Raw genomic sequence first — 20,841 nt, 5'->3', positions numbered from 1 at the left:
TTGAAGTTATAATCAGAAGTATAAAATAGCTTGAAACTTACGATGGATTCTTAATAAAAATAAAGGCAAATTTTGATGATTGTATTTATTTTGCTTATTTTCCTGTATGGAGTAAAATAAGGGTTGGAAAAAATTATAAACAATTATATAAGTTTGGAAAAAAGAAAGGTTTATTAATTTATAAATTTCTCTTAAGTTTTTCACTAAATCAACTTTTTCAAACTGATCCAGAATCAGTTTTATAAAAAAAAAACCTAAACCGTTCGATATATACCTTGATTCACTTGCATGTTTTCCCAATCAAATTTTCACTACATTTGGAACGTTTGAAACCCTTAACTTGCTACGTTTAAGATTGTCTCAATTCATGTCATTTTACTAAAATATAAATAAAGATTTTTTCATTTAGCATGTTTTCTGTTGATCTTTGCTTTACATGAATAAAATAAAAAAAGATTTTTCTTAGATTTTTAAATCTTCAAAAAAAAGAACAGGTAAAAACAAATACAGTTCCATTTAAACATTGTAAAGTGGTCTCAAAATTCAATAAGAAGGAGGATAATAATTATTTATATCTTCACCTTAAGTTTGATGCATTTTATGATTATTACAAACTTTTACAACAACTAGATACGGACATTTTGATTGGAAAATTTAAGGATGGTTCATCAGATTTCTGAAATACAAAAATTATGTCTTACTGTGATAAGACAGAGGCCTATATTATTCTACAATATTGTAGAACAAAATAATTCATGAAACTTTGTCGAAGACACTTAACATCTATCTCTTGAACTGTAAGTGTTATGACAACTTCTTTTAATTTAGTTGGGGTTGTCCTAAAAATTTATTTTTTTATTGATATATTTTAAAGGTGATATTTTATCAAAATTATTTATTCAACCACATTTTAGAGAATAACAATGTGCATATTTTGCTTCAAAACGTATTACAAAATTTTGTTTATGTTTTGAAGTTATGAGGAAATATGTGTTGAAAAAATACTCTTTTAGAACTTCAATAATTCAAAACATAGCAAGTCGAAAATGTTATCGTTGATAGCATTTGAAAGTTTATGTTACAATCTTAACAATATGAAAATAAAAAATAAGAGAAATGTTTGTTGAATAATGCTTTTAATCGTTGTATGAATTTAACTAAAAATCTCTTTAAAAATAGAGAGAAATTGTACATTCGTTCTACAATAACTCACAAATACTGGACCTAAAGTAGTTTCTAAGTAGTTAAAAAACAAATGTAAAAATTTTCTCTATTTTCATAATGATTTGACGATTTTAAGGAAATTTTAAACAACGATTAAATGCTTAATTCAACAAATATATCTTCAGGTTAAGCCCTTAACATGAACTTGTTGAAAAAATACTTTTGATAAAATGTCACCGTTAAAAGATATCAAGAGATAACAAATTTTTTAAAGGACCACCCTAACTCAATGAAAACAAGTTGACATTAAACTTTCAGTTCAAAAGATAAATGTTCAGTCTCTTCGACAAAGTTTCATGAATCATAATGTTCTTCTATATTGTAGAATAATGTTGGCCTCTATCTTATCACAGTTTAGAAATAATAAGCATATCTCAGAAATGTTTTGAACCATCCTAAAAGTTTCCCAGCCAAAATTACCGTCTTTAGTTGTTGTTAAAATGTGTCTTAAACATTAAATGCATCAAATTTAAGGGGAAGACGCTGATATATAAATGTTTCCCGCTAAATTTTATTTCTAGATCACTTTGTATTCAAGTAACAATAAAAAAAAATTATAATTGTTTTTCATAGATAATCAAAAAGTACACTTTTAATAACTGAAAAATAGCTGATAAAATTCAAATTTTCAATAAATTTTCAAAAAAAAAAACGTTTTCTTAAATTTTCGAAAAGATGGTCCAGCTTATCAAATATTTAATAAATCAAAAACTGCACTTTATATATACCTAATTTTGTTTCAGCTCCACAAAAAGTCGAATTCTGTTAATTCACGTTAAAAACATAAATATTCTAATTTAGGATTCAAAATTCTGATGGGAGTCGACGGACAAAAACCATTTAATACTAAGGCACAAATGTAACTACTGCTTTTTTTATATCCCTAGAAGCAAAATTTCAAATCAATCTTCCAAACATGAAATGTAATATCATAATGAGTCATCATAAATTCCTATAAAAAAGGAAAAAAAAAGAATGAACTATCAGATAAAAATTAAGCAAATCTGAAATGGTGAGCTTGAATTCTGAGTCAAAATTAAGAAAATGAAAGTTCTTACACAATAGAACAGCATTGCTGGTGCCTTTATTGTAATAACTGATTTTAAAAGTTTTTGGCGTGCTGAATTCGAATTATTCAGCCAATTTTGTCTATCACCTCCAGTTTTGGTGATATGACGTGTGGAAATTTAAAAATTGATACGTTTTAGTGAAATCGATCTTCCTTTACTAATATTATTTAAAAACTTCTAGAAAACAGAAAACAAATTTTGAATCTTTTTAATATTAAAAAATTCAACTATTTCAACAACTTTGTTGAAGACCGCAGAACGATTTGACATATGCTTGAAGAAATATCAAAGATTTCAATTGATAAAAACCTTGATCGAAATTTCATCCAAATTCCCTATTTTTCGCAAAATTGGTAGAAATCGACAAAAAGAAAACTGTTTTAACTATTTTCTCGAATGCCAAAATTACTCGTGGTGGTCGAGAAAGTTGACCACTGAATTAAAATCTTTGAAATATTTTTTTTATTGGATAAAACTGCACAAATTTTTCGAAATTAATCAGCGTACTTAGAAATATGTGCATTCAAAAAACGAAGTGTGGGTATGTATAAGTACTTCAACAAAAAAAACTGATTGCTTCTTGATGTTAAAACTTAACAGTATTGGAAAATATTTTCACTAGGGTGATTTGCCAATCGTTAAACAGCTAAGCACATGATTTTGGTTTCACTGCAGTATTTCGGTCCTTTAAATCGAATTCGTTTCTCTTCTTTTTGTCAATGGTACTCATACAGGCTTGGTCAACAAGATCAAAAAATTCAAATGCTCGAAAAAAGTAAGATCGAAATTTAAAAAATCATTTTAAAGAGGCTGTTTGGTCCAGTAGTTGCACAGGCAAATCTGATGTCTTTCCGATTGTTGTCTGATTTTTTCCAATGGTTGAACATCTTAAAAGGCTTTCAAAGACCCAGCCACCATGTAGTCTAAGTAGCTGATATTTGAAACGGTAGCTTTTTATGAGAACTTCTAGTTCAAATGGAATCCAATATGGAGATGGCCTCTTTTGAAGGAGGTCGTCCATAAGAACCGTCCGATGCCAACTGGGAAAATTTGGACCCATAATCCCAAAAAAATCGAAGCCACGAGTTTCAGAGCCTGAAATAGTATCTATCTTACGTGAATTTTTTTTCAAAAATTCAAATGTACCATCAAATTAGATCGTACCTATCTGAGAAGAGTGTTATTTGACCTTATTTAGCCAGTACTTGTCTATTTCTTTATATGTTCTTGCAACACGAAACTTTATATCATTCCATAAAACGAACTAAAAGGTTTTTGAACACGTAAAATATTTTAAAGGGACTATTTGCTGATGAAAGGATAAAAAAGCAAGAACTGTTTTGCCCCCCTATATCCCTATGAAGAAGATGTAATATTTTTTAATAACCACTTTTTGTCTCACTAAGAAGTTGATTTAATTTAACATACTGAATATCAATTTTAAGCTTAAGAATGATCGCAGCATCGCCCAAAGCTTCAAACCATTCGACTGATTTATGGCCAAAAAATGCAGATTTGTATAAGAAAAATATAATTGATTAAAATATTTTTAACGCGAAAATAGGATAATTTGTAGTGAATCTAACTCCTGTAGCATTTCATCAATCTTCATGAAACATTCATATCGCATTGAAAGGTTTCCCTAAAACATTTTAGCTGAAAAACTCTTTTGATCACATTCAGTTTCTCGAAGTTATGACTGTGTTTTTGAGTAGTGAGTCTAACCCGACGACAGTTTTGAACTTCTGAGAAAATATGTCATGAGATAAAAATGTATTGCAGATCTTCCAATCTGCGTAGTAGATGCAGCAGAAAATCTCGAAGTGTGAGAAGTTTTGGTTATGCAGAACAATCTATAAATTATTTTCAGAAAATTTTGAGTTAACGTTCGGGACGAAACACTTCAAAATAAATCTGATATAAAAGTTGTACCTCAAAACCAAGGTAGTTTTATTGCTACTTTTATATGTTTCATGTTGTTTTATAAACTCAATATTTCCAATTAAAGATTTGATTGATAAGAAAAATATATTTTTTGAACTATGAAGAAATTTTCGTCATAATTAATTTAAGAATAAAATTTCATTATTTTTTTTAAATCGCATTAATGTTTTAGTTGAGTTATTAAAAATCAACATTAAGTGAAAATAATATGAAAATTCTGAGTGATAAACAGTTGGCCAGAGCACGGAAATCACTTACATCACTTTGTAAACATATTTTTCCACTTACTAAGCAGAAAAAGAAAACATGTTATATGAGGGCCGTTTAATTATTACGCAACGAAATTCTCGATAATTTTCGATCATCCTCTTAGCTACCTAACAAATCCGTATGAGATTTTATAACCAGAATCAACAAATAGTTACAAACTATTATTACCAGTAATCCAAAAGTAAAACTGTCGTTATACGCCAAATTTTCAGCCAAAAAAAATCGTAAAAAGACTCATTTTCTCAGTAAACATTCCAATATACATGATTCAGTTTATTTTTAGGTAAAATTTGAAAGACGGCCGAAATATTGAAGACTTTAGTCATCATATGCAACGATGGGGCAGAGGAGAACGATTGGCAAATCACTCTATCGATAGAAGTTGCTTCGCTAGACTTCAGATTCTACTGCTTATCTCGTTAAATGTCAGATAGCAAACTACCCGTTTGTTTAAAATAGTTTTAGATTTTGTTTTGCCGAAGATTTTACTGCTGCCCACTACTTGCAAAATGGAAGTTTAAGATAATAAAAAGTGTTAAAAACAGACCATTACATTTTCGTGTAATATTTCATTTTGAAATTGTTTGGTCGTATAGATTCGTTTTCGTTTTTAAAAATTTACCTTGCTGAATTCTCGGGACTTTCGATCGTTTCCAGGGATTGGGTAATTCCCATTTTTATCTTTTTTTTTCCGGGAATTCCCAGTTGGGATTGCCCGGAATGGACACTATTTATTACCAAATATGGAATAAAATAGAAAATCAAAGATACGATATGATTCAAAACTCTCTGTCATAAGATAGTTTCTTATTTCGTTTTTCTGGGCAACGTTTCGCGCTGGTAGAATTGAATATTAACAATTACACATTTCTTTTATAATAGGGAAATCTTTTGAAAGTTTTGGTTCGTGGGGAGAAATGCGAATGATATAAAAAATTCTTCAAGAGAGACAATTAAGCCTTCTTGAGAACTCTAAAAGATTCAAAATTCATTTAAACTCGTGCAGAATAGAGTATGCAAGTGGGTAAATTATACTAGTGGGTAAATTAAAAAAAAAATTCATTCCTTATAGTAAAAATTGTAGTTTTACAGGTTCTCTACTGCGTCATGAATTTTGATCAACCTCGATTACATTGAGTTTTTTGAGAAAAATTTCAAACTTAATGATTTGAAATAAACATTCTCTCAAAAAACTTTTACCAATTACAATAATGGATTAAACATAATCAGTTTTATTCAAAGTATTTCATGAACTTTGAAACAGAAAAAAAAGTTGTGTTTTCAAAACTATTAAGATCAGAGATGAGCAACCCGCAGCTTTCGAGACCATCATGTGCGGCCCGCGAAGCTTCTCTCAGATAAAATTTATTACTTTTTTTCTTTTTGAATTTTACTTTTCTACCATAAATTTTTAGCTGGCATGCAATTCCAGATTTTTTATCGGCATAAGCAAGCATAAAAAATACTGAGTTCTTGACAAAAAAAAACTGTTTTTCTTTGGATCAATCAAAACGTCTGTGATAATTTGCCAAATGTTGAAAGAATTCATTCAATTTAGTCATTTCATTTGAAAATTGGAAATTAACACTACCAAAATCACAAGACTTCAAAAATCAGCTTTGTAAATCCAACCCCTAAGGTTTTTGAATTGCATTGAAAAAATCCACAAAATCTGTAAAAAATTCTAGAATATAGAATTTTTACTGTCATGATGACGAACTTTGCATAAAAATCCAAGAAATTATGGATTTTTCTAGGATTTTGACAACCTTGCTCAACATCTCAATGCATGATCTTATCGAAAGTTCTTATTTTTTCACCGTTTAAAAGTAAAAAGAACGGGACGATAAGGACAAATTTATATTGTGGAGAATTTCTCGAAAATACTCACAGAAAAAAAAAATTATGTTAAAAACCGATTTAACGTCCAACGATGAGAAGATAATGATTTCCTTGAAATAAATTATTCTCACTTTAAGCAATCGCTGTGATATCGTCCCAGAAAACTTACAATGGAAAGGATGGCAAATAGTTACAACGGTATGAGAAAACAAGGAATTGTTTTAAAATATGGTCCAAACTTGTTTAAACATAGTTATGGGTTAAGGCCTTCAAAATTTTTCGATTTTAATATCAAAGGGAATCAAATGTTGTCGCTATTTGGAAGAACGAATCGATATCGAATAAAGAATACGCCGAATGCGCCAACATCACTGTTTCGAGAAAAACGCGTTCAAAATTTAACAGCTCCATAAGCTTCCGGCAAAAGTATTATTTTATTTTCTAAATTTTTTGCTATCCAAAAATTATCCAAATAACTTTGTGATAACAAAATGTCGATCTCCAAACGAAATTATTGACCCAAATAATAGCTCTTTTTGTTTACATTTGCTACATTTGCTCTTTTCAAAATTCACTACCGGAATATTTCGAAGAAGTGCAGATGAGTTTTTAAATTAAGGTTTGAATAAAATGATTACTAAGATTTACCAAGTGATGAAGCTATTAAATATTGACTGGTTTTGTCCACCTTGCATAAAAAATCGATGTAAAATTTGGGTTTTCTAAAACTTAATCATTTCAACTTTCCATTAACACATTTGATTCTGTCAAAAATTGTTTATTTGGTATTTGCTTTAATTTTATTTTTAATTTTTAATGTTTTAAGTGTTAAGTTTTTATTTTAAATCAAGTTAAAAAAAACAAAAAAACACAGTATTTCAAAATAATTTCAAAAAATGGTATATCAAAAACAAAACAAATAACCACAAAGATTTCAGCTCCTGAGCCTGAGAGTAAATATTAATTTAAATTGCTATTTATATTTTATGTGTCAATAAAAATTTGATCCATTCCAAAAACAATCATATGCCAATCAAAATTCGACGACACGCGCTCCCTGATCCGATTTGGTTTATAGCAAGAGTCATTCAACAAAGTCGATATCCCGTTTGACCGGATGAAAAAGGACATGAAAAATCAGATGGATTTTAATTAATTTCTTGTTTTCTCTGCTGGAAAAACTGATGCAGTGACACCCACAAGCACAGACCCTCCCAGGGATAATGGCAAAGCAAACAGACTCTAGGAAAAATCAAAAGAAAAGCTTGAAAAACAATATTCTCCTGCCAGGATTGGATCCATGCGGTCGAATATCATTCTGGGAACCGGATACCTCACCTCATCCGGGAGATATCAGCTGGAAAATGGAAATAGCAAAATTTCATCAACTTATGCTAATTTCTACAAGTTTGAAATACTGTATAAGCAAAACATCGGGAAAAAATCATGCTTTTCCTTAAGGATCAAATGATTGCTATGGAAATTTGAGGGACAGTTCTGGGTTTGATAGTTTGAATTTTTCCGGAGTGGATGTTGTTGATCTTAAGCTAGAGTACATTAGTTTAATTTTACGGGTGATACCCATACAATGGGCTTTGGAATTCGTTTAAGTTTTCAAAATGGATGTTTAAGTTTCATTAAAGTTGGAAGTCAAAGAAATTAAACTAACTAAAGAATGATGAATCAGTAGAAGAATAGAACAACAAGTCTAGAAATATGCTCATAAATACAACCGTCCCAAATTATCGATTCAAAAGATTGCTTTTGAAATGCTATTCTGATACTAATCCAGAAAGTGAATTTTAGATTAAACATGTAACTAAATATATGATTTTTTACACCAAAACAACACTCACCAATCGCTTCAGCACATGGTCCGGCACATTGCGGGAGCTGTTGCAGATTGCATGTGCCGAGGAGTGGGAGAAGATGACCGGTGCCTTGGAAGTGGCCAGCGCATCCAACATGGTCGGCACCGAAACGTGGGACAAATCCACGATCATCCCGAGCCGGTTCATTTCCGTCACCACCAGGGTTCCGAAGTGCGATAGGCCCCCTATGTGAGGAACCCGGCCCGGTTCATCAACTTTGCAACAATCGGCCCACGGAGTGTTGCAGGTGTGCGTTAGGGTCAGATACCGGGCCCCCAGCTGGTAGAAGGTCCGCAGCACCCCCAAACTGGTCCCTATCGAATGGCCACCCTCGATGCCGATCAGACTGGCCAGCTTCCCAGCTCGATGACTTTCCTCGATGCCTATCAATGTTATTTTGGAAGAAAAAAACCGGTTAGAAAGACTTTTAATTAAATCTGTCGCTCAAGATGAACGAGGGATGCATCAACAAGACTAAATAAGACTTACCGTCTGCCGTCGTCACCAGGGCCATGTGCTGCGGATAAAGATTCACTAATCTGCGTATTAAGTCTATCTGTTCTAAGGTTAATTGCACCGCGTCCAGGTGCTGTGATGAGCAGGGCGCATAAGCTGACCAGAACTGTGGAACGGAAGAGAGAAAAATAAACACAAGGTTAACGCATTTAGTGGCATCGGTGGGGGAAAAGTGAATCTGAAAATTGGACGGTAAACTAATCTTCCAGCTTTCAGAGATAGGGTTGGCAAAATATTACTTAAGAACATTTAATTGAACCAATTAACTATTAATATTTGTTACAAAAAGTTTTTAAAGAAAAGTTTTTTATTTATTGTAGATAATAAATGTTTGATAGGAAATTGTCATGAGCTAGCTGGAGAAAAAATTTTAATGACGTAAACTTTCAGATCATTTCATCAATGTCTTGGGCATGTTAAACATAAATCGATACTTATAATTTTTGAGAGTTGTTTTCCTTCATGGGTTCCAAAAGTTTGCCCGTGAGCTTCATCTTCCTTAAAAAAAAAGTGATCAATTAAATTCCACTGAACGGCAAAGATGATTCGATAGTCGAACTTCTGACTATGACCTTACAAGATCTTTCAACCAGGCCTACATTTGGCTTATTTATTTTTTAAATAAGTCATTAATTCAGAAAGAAGCTCCACAATATGAAAATGGAACATTGAATAATCATTAAAAGGGATTTGAAGAATTTCGGTTTTTTGAAAAAACATTTTCTTATATTATGCTCTTGTAAAGACCAGTATTATTTTGACATTTTGACAAGTCACATCAAGGACCACGTAAACATCTAAGCAAGGAAACACCAAAATTCGACATTCTCTATCTCAGTTACATTTGAACCAAATCCTACAAATTTCAAATCTTCGAGTAGCTGAAATTATTGTGTGCAATTTGGCTGAATTAAGTAAAGATATTTAATTTGCATTATGAATCTGCCGTTATGCGAAAATAAATGAGATATCTCGTATATTTGGTGAGCAATGTGTGACTAAAATATAACAACAATATCAAAAGTAAAACAAATCGCATAAAGTACTCAAAAATGACAGGAATGATAAAGTTCATTAAACTTGCAAACAAATACAAACATTACAATTAAAATGTCAAACTTACTGAAAAAAATGTAAAACAACAGAAATTTAACATTAGGTAAAAAAACCAGCAATAGGAACAAAATTAACGAAGTTCTAAGTATGTCTAAAACAAGATAAATAACAACTAACAACAAAAAAATACGAAAAATGAAGCTTGTGTTAATAACACATATTTTTAACTAACAAAACTGTATAATCTAAGCAACACAAAATGCTCGAACTGCCTGAATTGGAAGGGGCATGTAATAGTATTCTACTAACTACTTGCAACCATCCTCCAAAGATATTATAGCTGATTCTCAGAAAATTATTTCACAAATGTGTTCAACGCTGAAAACAACGATTCGGAATAAAAAATTTTTTACGGTTCATTGTACTCAGATAGAAAAAAGAACTTGGATACCTACTTAAAATTCAAGTAAGATTACAGATTCACTAGGAAACAAATCAGTTTTTGAGCTTGTTTGATGTTCTTTTCGTTGCATTCTGAAAAGCTTTATGGACAATAAAGTGGAAAATATTAATGCTAAGTTATTTTTGAAATTGGTTAGTTAAGAATCGCATATTTTAGAAATCATTCAATTGATTTAAAAACTTTTTGAGAACGAAATTAAATTTATCTTATAACAATTCATGAAAAAATATGAAAAAATTATATGTAAGAAATATTCCAAATTTACTATGGACATCTCCCTTAAGTAAACGCACACTTTTTCGTTTATTTAAGAAGAACATTTTTTCACGGGGATGACAGCTTAACTGACGAAACCGAACCAAATCATTACAGGATCATCATAAAAGTGAAAAAAAATGTAAAATAGGTTAGTTGAGACCGAAGAATGCAAAGTAGAAAAACTTGAATACTTTCGAATGCAGCTAAAACAAGAATTTCTGGCTTTATTGCTATAGAACAGTGGTCGCAACCTTTTGAGTCGGAAGAGCCAAAAGCTTCAATTTTTGAAAATTTCAAAGTTTGAAAGAGCCACATCGAAGATTTATGGTTTTTGAAAAAAAAAATCAAAAGATATGATTGATCAGTGAACATTAGTTTTACGAAAGTTACTTTAAACCCATTAAAGTAGTTTTTACTCTTAGATTATTAGTTTTAATCTGTTTCTGATAACCATTCAGTATGGGTTTTCTTCTGGATCCTCAACTCTTCTAACATGTTTTGATTGTTTATCAATTTAAATACGAGTTAAGAAAGTTTTAAATTCATATAAAGCTCCAAGGAATACTATGCATGATGTAAAAGTGAAAGATTTTAACATATTTATAGAGGCAGAATATTTATAATTTCTTCGGCAATGAAAAGCTTTTAAAATAATAAAGTAAAGGGAATTTTTTTTTAAATTATCAAACTTTTTCAAGTCATTCTCCAGATTTAAATAATCCTTTCCAAAATTCAGAAGTATGAGGTAACATTCAACTAAAATTTATGCAGTCGAAATTTGAATCTTCAAAAATTATGTTCCTGACAACTGAAAGAATTTTCAAAATTCATGACATCAAACGAACATCTCTTCAGAATTTTATGCATCTGGAAATTTAAAAATCTCATTTTATGTCATATGTGATATTGTGCGTCCAATTGAATGAAATAATACAATTTTTGTCTATTATTGATCAATGCTGGCTAAACCTTATTTTATAGGAAAAAAAAATTGTGGTTTAACCAGTAAAATGCTGTAATAATGTCATTTTGAAGCCTTTATAGAAAATTCGTGACAAATTATATAAAAAACAGTACATCTGTACTATCAAAATCAGTTCAAGGATACATTTGAAGTTTAAAAACAAAAACTAATTTAAAACGAAAAAAACGATGATTTACTCTTAATCGAAAATGAAGATAAAATTATGTCGGTTGCTGAAACTTCGATCAATACATGGCTTTTATTGAATAATAGCTGCAAGCATCACACTTGAAACTCAAAATGTGTTCCAAGATTCAAAGGTTCACATTTTTATTTCAATACATACAATTTAATTATAAAAAAAAACTGCTTTTGGGGTGAAACGATCAAGCTTGTTATTGATAACAAGTATTTATCCTGCGATTAAATTGATAAATACCTAGATTTTTCGAACTGAAATTTCCATTTATTTTGATTGCTGATTCGAATTTGGAAAGCCGTCTTACTTTAATTTTTAATTCTCAATTATTGGTTTTGAAATTTTGTATTCGAATTTTATGTATCTATTCACTTTTTGTAACCCGTTATTTATTGATTAGGCATTCTAGAATTTTCCTGTAGTATCCAGGCGGGCAAATCCGGGCATTGCGTATCTAAATTTTAAAGTTAAATGCGGGAATTATCTGGGCAAATCCAGCCAAAATCTACGTATTTTCCATTAAAACGCAAGAGGAAAGCTGAAAAATAAACACACGAAAAATAATTTTTACCCAAGCATAACAGTGGCGTTCAGATCTTGTTTCGCAATTTCAAAAATTGCATGTTTTTTTTTTCGCTAAAATACGTTGAAAATTGGAAGTTTAGAAAAATTGTAAATCATCCTTGAAAAAAAGGATCTTTTGCCTCGATATCCGGGCAGACCAGACCATTTTTTTCTTTGAAAATCTGGGCAAGCCCTGGGTAAACCGGACAATCTGGAATGCATTGATGAGACATCAATATTCAGATAACGTTAAAAATATCGTTTTCAATTAAAACATGAATAGATTGAGGGGTTTTTCCAATATTTTTAAGTCAAAGATGTAAATATTTTTTTAAATGGATGATTAATTTTAATAAGATTTTGTAAATTAATGGTGATCAATAATCATAGAGAGCATAACAAATGATTTTGCAATTAATTTTTTTTTGTTTTAAAAAATAGTTATTCTTTTCATTTACGGTAAGGTAGTTGATAAATTGAATCATGATCGCTGTGCAGTAAAAAAACATTAAAAAGCTGAAAATTGTAAAATTAGGCTACGAAAAATGTTATTTTGCCATTTGGTGAATCTGATGAAATTTAAAAATTTTCTTTTGGACCTGTCAATTGCACGATTGCATTTGCACGATTATTTCATTCAAAAATATATACAATACTAGCGCAGTGAACTAAAGAGCCGCAGCTTTACATCAAAAGAGCCGCATGCGGCTCGCGAGCCACAGGTTGCCGACCTATGCTATAGAAGAATATTCTCACCAATCATGATACTTATATAAAATTACTACAAGAACCAATTCTCAACAACATTCTTAACAGCATTTTTACCCTTTTTCACCACAAAATGCTTTTGGTTTTTTTTGTAAATACAACAGTTTTTTTTACATTTATTTATTTAATGCATGTATTAAAGAAATAATTTTAAAAAAAAGGTTCACATTTTTTAGCTTCCTTTTGTGTATTCATAATATTTACAGTTCTCTTCACAAAACATATTGATGTTTAAATTTTCAATGCCCGATTACAAGGAACGTGGACATAACTAAAAGAAAAAGTCCTTATAAATTTCTGATCACGCTGAATAATTTTTATTTGAACTTTTGGTTAAACAGATTTCTTCTACAAAAAAATTAAAAACAAATCCACTTCTTGAGATTAATGTAGATGAAATCGCATTTTTGTGTTTTAAGCTGGTATGAATTACCATCCAAATTCCATGTTCCTTACCCTCAATTTTAAGCTCATTTTACCAAATGAAGATTTGGTATTGGATTTGTAATCACGATTAGCATTTTTCTTTTCTTTGTTCACTATGTCTGATTTTTATTTGAAATAAGAGCTTAAACTTAATTCAAAATAATTCTAAGATTTGCTATTTTCCGAAAAATGAAACCTAAAAATTAACTTTCTTTATCATTACAGTGTTTTAATTAACATTCCAAATTGATCTGCAATCTTGAATGTGTATTCTTTTTTTTGTTTTACCAACATAGCCAAAATATTAAAGCATCCTGGAAAAAGAAAGACTTGCGTCCTTTTTTTTCATTTCAACGTTACCGTTACATGTAAACATGCATTGCATGTAAACATGCATTGCCGAGATTCCTAAGGCCAGGCCAACCATGTGGTAAAAACCGCAAAAGATACTGGATCAAGGAAAGGAATTAAGCGTGAAGTTCCCTGCAAACCCTTCATAGAGGTTTTTATAAACATAATACAATGTAAAAGAATAATAGTTCTGATAACATGTTGGATCTCATAAAAATTGATTTTTGCGATAGGATACATTTTTCACTTACTTAGTTAGATTCGTGCGTTTTAGTTTGCAGGAGTAGGGCTGATACGTTTTTGATGCTGGGAACTTTGGCACCGGAATTTCTGAAGCATCTTCTCACATCTTTCCGGTGTATGAAATAAAGACGCACTGAACTTATTTTTTGTGATTATGGATGCATATTTTATTCCTTTCGAACCTGTCTCAAAAAGTAATTTGAACTGAAAATAATGAATAAGATTTTTTTCTTTTATCGAGGATATTCAGAATAAAATTTGACTTTGAATTGTACTTCATTGAGGATAATGTTCGTAAAATTAATTTGAGGTTTATCACTCGGCGAAATTTCATGATCCGAATAATCTTTTATTAAAAGCTTGCCAGATTGTCTTGTTTTTTTTTCGAGTTTGCCTAAATATTTAAAACATAATGAGGGAAAATCGTGGTCCGGCCTGATTGAACGGATCATGTAGAAAAAGCCTGGGTTTTGATCGGATTTTTTTGCTTTATTTGCCAAATAAAAAAAATTTTTTTGGCATATCGGTGAAATGTATATTCTTGGAGAAAGAATATCAGAAATGAAATTGATGAAGATGGATAGAAAAGTGAGAAGAAAATTTACAGATGTTGAAAAGAGCGAAAGAGCATTTTTGCGAGGAAAACTTATTAACGTACACCATACTTTACCCCGCAACATTTCATTATTTAGGAGAAGTAGTACCGGGATAGAGGTGGCACTACCTTAACCTATACAATGAAATCTGGTTGGTCCGAAGTCTACATGTGGTGAACACGTATACTTCGGACGGGCTGCGACTTGACAAATTTTTTATGCGTCCAAAACGAAAATATTTGTCAAGTTTTATACAAATAACCATGAAAGGTTTTTGAAACACCCAAAAAATGTTTTAATATCTGTTGATGAGTTTTGATGAACATTTTTTTTTCTTGATTTTTGTTTAGTAATTTGGCAGGATAAGGCTCGGAGTTTTGGTCGACAATTTTGAAATCAAATGCCCTGATTTTTCCTGATTTTTAGATAAAATAGCCCGGATTTGTCCGGCCCGGATACGTGCTGAAAAAATTATGGCAACCTTACTATGATGATCATTTTTTTTTCTTTGCTAGCATTGGTTGCATTCTCTATTATACATAAACGCATATTAGAACATAATTCACTTTACCTCGATTTAAATTTAAATACTTCCAAAGATTGGTTTCTGAATTTTAAATTTATTAAACTTTGTTAAATGCTCGAATTTATCCAAATAGCTTAAATAAAGTTCTTGCACCCAAAGACGATACATACAAAAACATTTTTTTTAATTTGCGTTTCGATAATTTTTTAATTCTTTATTTTCCAACAATTGATTTTTACTAAGGTGCTATATTACCCATTGATTTTTTTTACCCTTATCCGCTCTTGAGTGTCAATATGACACTGTTGAAAGTTGGCGGCTTGTTACTTTTCTCGTGTGCATTCAAATAAAAAAAATTCTTGAGGAACCCCCAATCAATGAACCGTCCTAATTGTTAAGGTCATACCAGATAAATAAATAAAAAAAGAACTTAAAGTCCAGTGCAGGGTTAAATTTAAGTCATCGAAAATCTGCAAAATTTCAAATTGACAAAAAGATCGAAAAACAGGAGCTTTTGAAAACTTGTCAAAAATTCTTTGTTTTGTATTTTGGCAAGTGTGAAAAATTACTTCAACTTTACAACCCTCTTTTCAAAATTTTTCTGATGCGAACTAAACGTCGGTTCATCGATAGAAAAATACGGTTTTCACAAAACATTTTTACATTTTTTGTGGCCATGATCTTAAAAAATTTTAAAAAATATATATCCTTATGTGCATCGTATAGCTTTAAACTTGTTGGACACTAAGGGAACATTTTTTGAGCATCCTGTAGCTAATCAACAGTCTTTTTTCCGAAACATGTTTTTGTTCGGATCTTTTACTTAAAGAGTGATACGGTAAAAATTTTGTCAAGGGAAAACGCGTGTAAATCGGTGAAATCGTTTATTTAAAAAATTAAATTAAATTTCTTTTTCAAGTTTAATTAGTATAAAATTCAGGAAAAATATTCAGTTAGGCTTCCGTTTTTCCAAATCCGAATTGCCGGGCCTTACGCTTAACCCCTGCCATCAAATTTTGTACAGCCACCTTGTCCACCTTCATCGCCGCAGAAAGCCAGTTTGCCTTCAACTGCTGTTTTTTTTTGTCTTCTTTAGGTTCCGCTTGACAATAGCCCAGTATTTCTAAATTGGGCGGAACTCTGGCGTGTTGGGAGGGTTCTTGTCCTTGGGAACCACCTGCACGTTGTTGGCGGCGTACCACTCCATGGCCTTTTTACCGTAATGGCAAGATGCCAAATCCGGCCAAAACAGTACGGAACAACGGTGTTTCTTCAGGAAAGGCGGCAGATTCAAACACTCTTTCACGTAAATTTCTTGGTTGACAATCCCGGAAGCTATGAAAATGCTGCTTTTCAAGCCACAGGCACAGATGGCTTGCCAAACCAGATATTTCTTCGCGAACTTTGACAGTTTCATGTGCTTGAAAATTTCTGCTACCTTTCCCTTCCTTTTGCCGTCTAAAACTCCTGTCCCGGAAGCTGCTTGTAGTCGGCTTTGACGTAGGTTTCGTCGTCCATTACAACGCAGTCAAACTTCGTCAGCATCGTCGTGTACAGCCTGCGGGATCGCGATTTGGCCGTCGTATTTTGTTTATCATCACGATTTGGAGTCTCTACCTTCTTGTAAGTCGATAGTCCGGCTCGTTGTTTGGCTCGATGCACGGTTGTAGACGATACACCCAGCTTATTTGCGGCATCTCGGAGAGACAGAGGTTAGGGTTTCGCTTGAAACTACCGGCAACTCTCTTTGTCGTCTCAGCGGCTTCCGGTTTTCGATTTCCTCCCGATCCAGACTTCCTGGCTGTCGACAAACGTTCTCCAAACACTTTAATTACATTTGTAACGGTTTATTTGGCAACTTTTAGAGATTTTGCCAGCTTTGCGTGCTAGTTGCTCGGATTTTCGCGATGCGCGGGCAAAATTTTGATACGCTGCTCTTCTTCCTTGGCAACATTTTAACAACTGAAGAGTGGATTCCAAAATCAAAATAGGAGCAACATTCTACACACACACCTTCAAAATGAGGGGTGTTCAGGTTTTTTAAATGCAAAATTGAAAGAAATACGTCAAGTTGATATTGACCAAGTTTTGACCGTATCACCCTTTAGATTTCGATTAACAGGAAACTGAGGTGTTTTTGCTGAATATTGTTTGGGTAACATATTTGAAATCCGAATTGTCAACGAGAATCTTGACTGGGACCAATTTACGACGCTGGCTCCGGATCTTCAACAGTGGAAGTCTTTTACCACGGCCCTTTGCACCGGAGGATCGTCAAGGGAACATTAAGTAGAAACTAAGTGAATAACTTTTTCCAAAAAAAAAAAAAAAATTTGTAGCCAGCATAATTGATAATTTTTTTTATAAACTTTTTGTAAAATACCGGCATTTTTTGACTGAACCTTTTACAGTATGTTTCTGTTTGGGATAGTTTTTTTTAAATCAACCCTCATCTCTAGTTACACATGATGTACGCACCGTTCGTAACCCTATAGCAGGTTCCGTTAAATTGCCGTTTAAAATTCTACGTGGCTCTGAAGGAAGAAATACATAGTAGTGGTAAATCACGAATGGATCGTAAATTTAAATGCAGCTTCCCATTGCCAACGTGGATGAACTAGAAGGCTGCCTCAATGGCCGGTCGTATCGTCAGCCTAAAGAACCAGAGCTCACCAACGGACGACAAGAAGACAAGAACGGGACAACGTTCCTATATAGAGTTTTTTTTCCTTTCAGTATATTTTCCAGAAACCATAGCGCGGGAAATAAAAGCGATGAGAATGTGATTTACGCGCCATCAGTCGACAAGGATGGGTTTCGGTCGCCTGCCATTCGCGTTTGTTTGGGGTCTTCAACTTCCGCATTGAGGCTCGGGGTAGTTGGAGTGGCCATCTTGTTGTGTTTTATTATTTTTCCTTCATATTTTTTTTAACCCGATCCTATCGATTCCCCCGTGGGAACGACCAAGCTGACGTTGAGCTTGGTTATGTGCTGCTGCAGAGTGTTGTAGTCCGAAGAGGATCATAAAACAAATAAAGTGGCAATAACAAAGTGGCTCACCACATCCAGAGCGGGACGACTCGATTTGTGGCAGCTGAGTTTGGTTTGCGGGAAGGATGCAGCGTTGAGATGAGATTTTGTTTTTATTTTGCTTGAATAGTTCACACATATAAAAATAAAAAAATAATACTAGATTACAAAATTTAAAAAAAAAATCAATAAAGTTTACGAGACCGACCCAAATATTTAATGTTAAATCAGGCCCTGAATCCGAAAATAAAATTCATGTAAATTTCAGCAGAACAATTTTTGAATTATGTTTCAAATATGAAATATTGGAAAAAAAAACCTTGTACTTCGTTTCAAAACATCGGTTTGCTTAGCAATAATTTGAAGTTTCGTATTCGAATATTGAAAGTAAACAAATTTGCATTCAATCATCCCGACTTCATTTGTGCGTAAAATCAACAGTAAAGTTGATAGCAATGAATTCATGATAAAATAAAACAAAGATAAAATCATTTTTTTAGAGATAGTATTTCATTTTTGTCACTTGTGTAACTTTTTGTCATTTTTGTCATTTTTGTCATTTTTGTCATTTTTGTCATTTTTGTCATTTTTGTCATTTTTGTCATTTTTGTCATTTTTGTCATTTTTGTCATTTTTGTCATTTTTGTCATTTTTGTCATTTATGTCATTTTTGTCATTTTTGTCATTTTTGTCATTTTTGTCATTTTTGTCATTTTTGTCATTTTTGTCATTTTTGTCATTTTTGTCATTTTTGTCATTTTTGTCATTTTTGTCATTTTTGTCATTTTTGTCATTTTTGTCATTTTTGTCATTTTTGTCATTTTTGTCATTTTTGTCATTTTTGTCATTTTTGTCATTTTTGTCATTTTTGTCATTTTTGTCATTTTTGTCATTTTTGTCATTTTTGTCATTTTTGTCATTTTTGTCATTTTTGTCATTTTTGTCATTTTTGTCATTTTTGTCTTTTTTGTCATTATTGTCATTTTTGTTATTTTTGTCATGTTTGCCATTAGGTCATAAGTATCTTTAAAATTAGTGCTATCGATTTGATTTTTTTTTTAATTTCCGATTAAATACCGTTCCATAAGGAATTTGAAACAATTCTGGGCAATCAACACGAATGTATTAGCTTTTGTCGCTCTCTACTCAAAATCAAACAACTACGGTGCTCCTTAGAAGGACATTTTTACCCACCATGTATCACCACAAAAGTTACTGATACAAAAATGTTAAACCAACTTTTTTAAATAAAATGAACGAATTCTAGTTCACCAAATATGGATCTTTTGGTATTATTGTTTTGATCATGGATGTTGTTGAGAATAAACAAATATAGGAGATCTAAATTTATCTCATGTAAATCCAATTTCTTTGCATGTGGTAAAAAAATGTCTATAAAAGTTGTATTGTCGACATCTATTGACCTCATGATTAAGAAGTATTTTGCTTTCTTAAATAAGTCAAGTCAAAATAAAAAAAGATTGTTTTTATCATCAAAGCTTCGCAATGAACTTGATTCATAAACAAAAACTATGTATGTAAGTTAAATATTGCGATTCGAAGTATCAGTATCAACATAAACTAATTCTGAATCTTTATTTGTCAATATTCATTGATGGTGCTAAAATTCCCGAGTTCTTATTTAAAAAATATACTTGTTGTATTTTAGAGAACAGAAGATATCTAAAGATATTTAGGCTCTTGACCATTAAATGGTCCTTTCAGATAACATCCACATTCACATTTCAATCACATTTTACCACCCGAAAGTAAAAATTTCAACATGATATCTTAATGCACTTATTTCAAAGCTCGGCTGTCAACTCCAGCCAGTATTCAGCACCTAAGGACCCATCATCATCGCGCTCCCGCAGTGTTTCAGTATCTTTATGGAGCCATTCGGCAATAAGTGCAAAATGTATATAAAAAAGAAGGAAAAAGTAAGCAACCATAATGTCAACATTCCAAAAACTGGTATACACACTCCAGTTTTAGGTTCCCGGGTTTTTTTTTCTTGGGACACTGCTGTCCAACTGCGTGTAATCATAACCATCAATGATGAAAGCGAGCTTCATATTTAAGTAGAGGACAAGATGATGACGACTGTTCGAGAACGATGATGTTGTCCGGAAAAATGGCCTCTTCCGAGATTGGCCGAGATAACGGCCCCAAAAGAGATGCGTTCTTGAGTAAGACTGCTTCAGCTTCATCTTCAGCTGCCGGCCGCCTGAAGGTTGCTTGGTTTCCGTTTGTTACCGTCACGATGATGATGTCCTCCGAAGGTTTCAAAGATTCAGTTTTTTTTTTCGTCGGAAATCGGAGAATGATATTTGGCTCTGGTTTTCTTGTTGTGACTTTATTTTTCAAGGGATCCTCCTATCTACAAACACCCCGGGGGCCATTGCCGGGCGATGGAAGCCAAATAAAAAGATATGACTCTTGGAACTCGTGGATGATGAGAATGGTAATATCGAACGACTGCTAGCCAACTAACGAGAACCGTTGTTGTTTGATGTTTAGTAGAGAGCGACAAAAGTAGATACATTCCTATTGATTATTGCCCAGAATTGTTTCAAATTTCTTATGGAACGATATTTAAATGGGAAGTTTAAAAAGAAATTATATCGATAGCTCTTATTTTAAAGATACATTTCATTTTT

General features: G+C 32.1%; 1 protein-coding gene across 1 annotated transcript in view; it reads right to left on the bottom strand.

The window, feature by feature from the left end:
• The window catches only part of LOC129755546 (dipeptidase 1), a 70,308-nt gene that overhangs the window by 43,070 nt on the left and 6,397 nt on the right, over positions 1-20,841 (bottom strand). Inside the window, exons 3-4 of the mRNA XM_055752095.1 lie at positions 8,711-8,843; positions 8,207-8,604 (exon numbers count right to left, since the gene is read on the bottom strand). Of these exons, the coding sequence (XP_055608070.1) occupies positions 8,207-8,604; positions 8,711-8,843 (531 nt within the window). The remainder of the gene's footprint in view (positions 1-8,206; positions 8,605-8,710; positions 8,844-20,841) is intronic.

This window comes from Uranotaenia lowii, chromosome 3 (assembly GCF_029784155.1).
Source record: "Uranotaenia lowii strain MFRU-FL chromosome 3, ASM2978415v1, whole genome shotgun sequence".
Taxonomy (NCBI): domain Eukaryota; kingdom Metazoa; phylum Arthropoda; class Insecta; order Diptera; family Culicidae; genus Uranotaenia; species Uranotaenia lowii.
The sequence above is the reverse complement of the archived record's forward strand: the minus strand, read 5'-3'. Positions and strand labels throughout refer to the sequence as shown.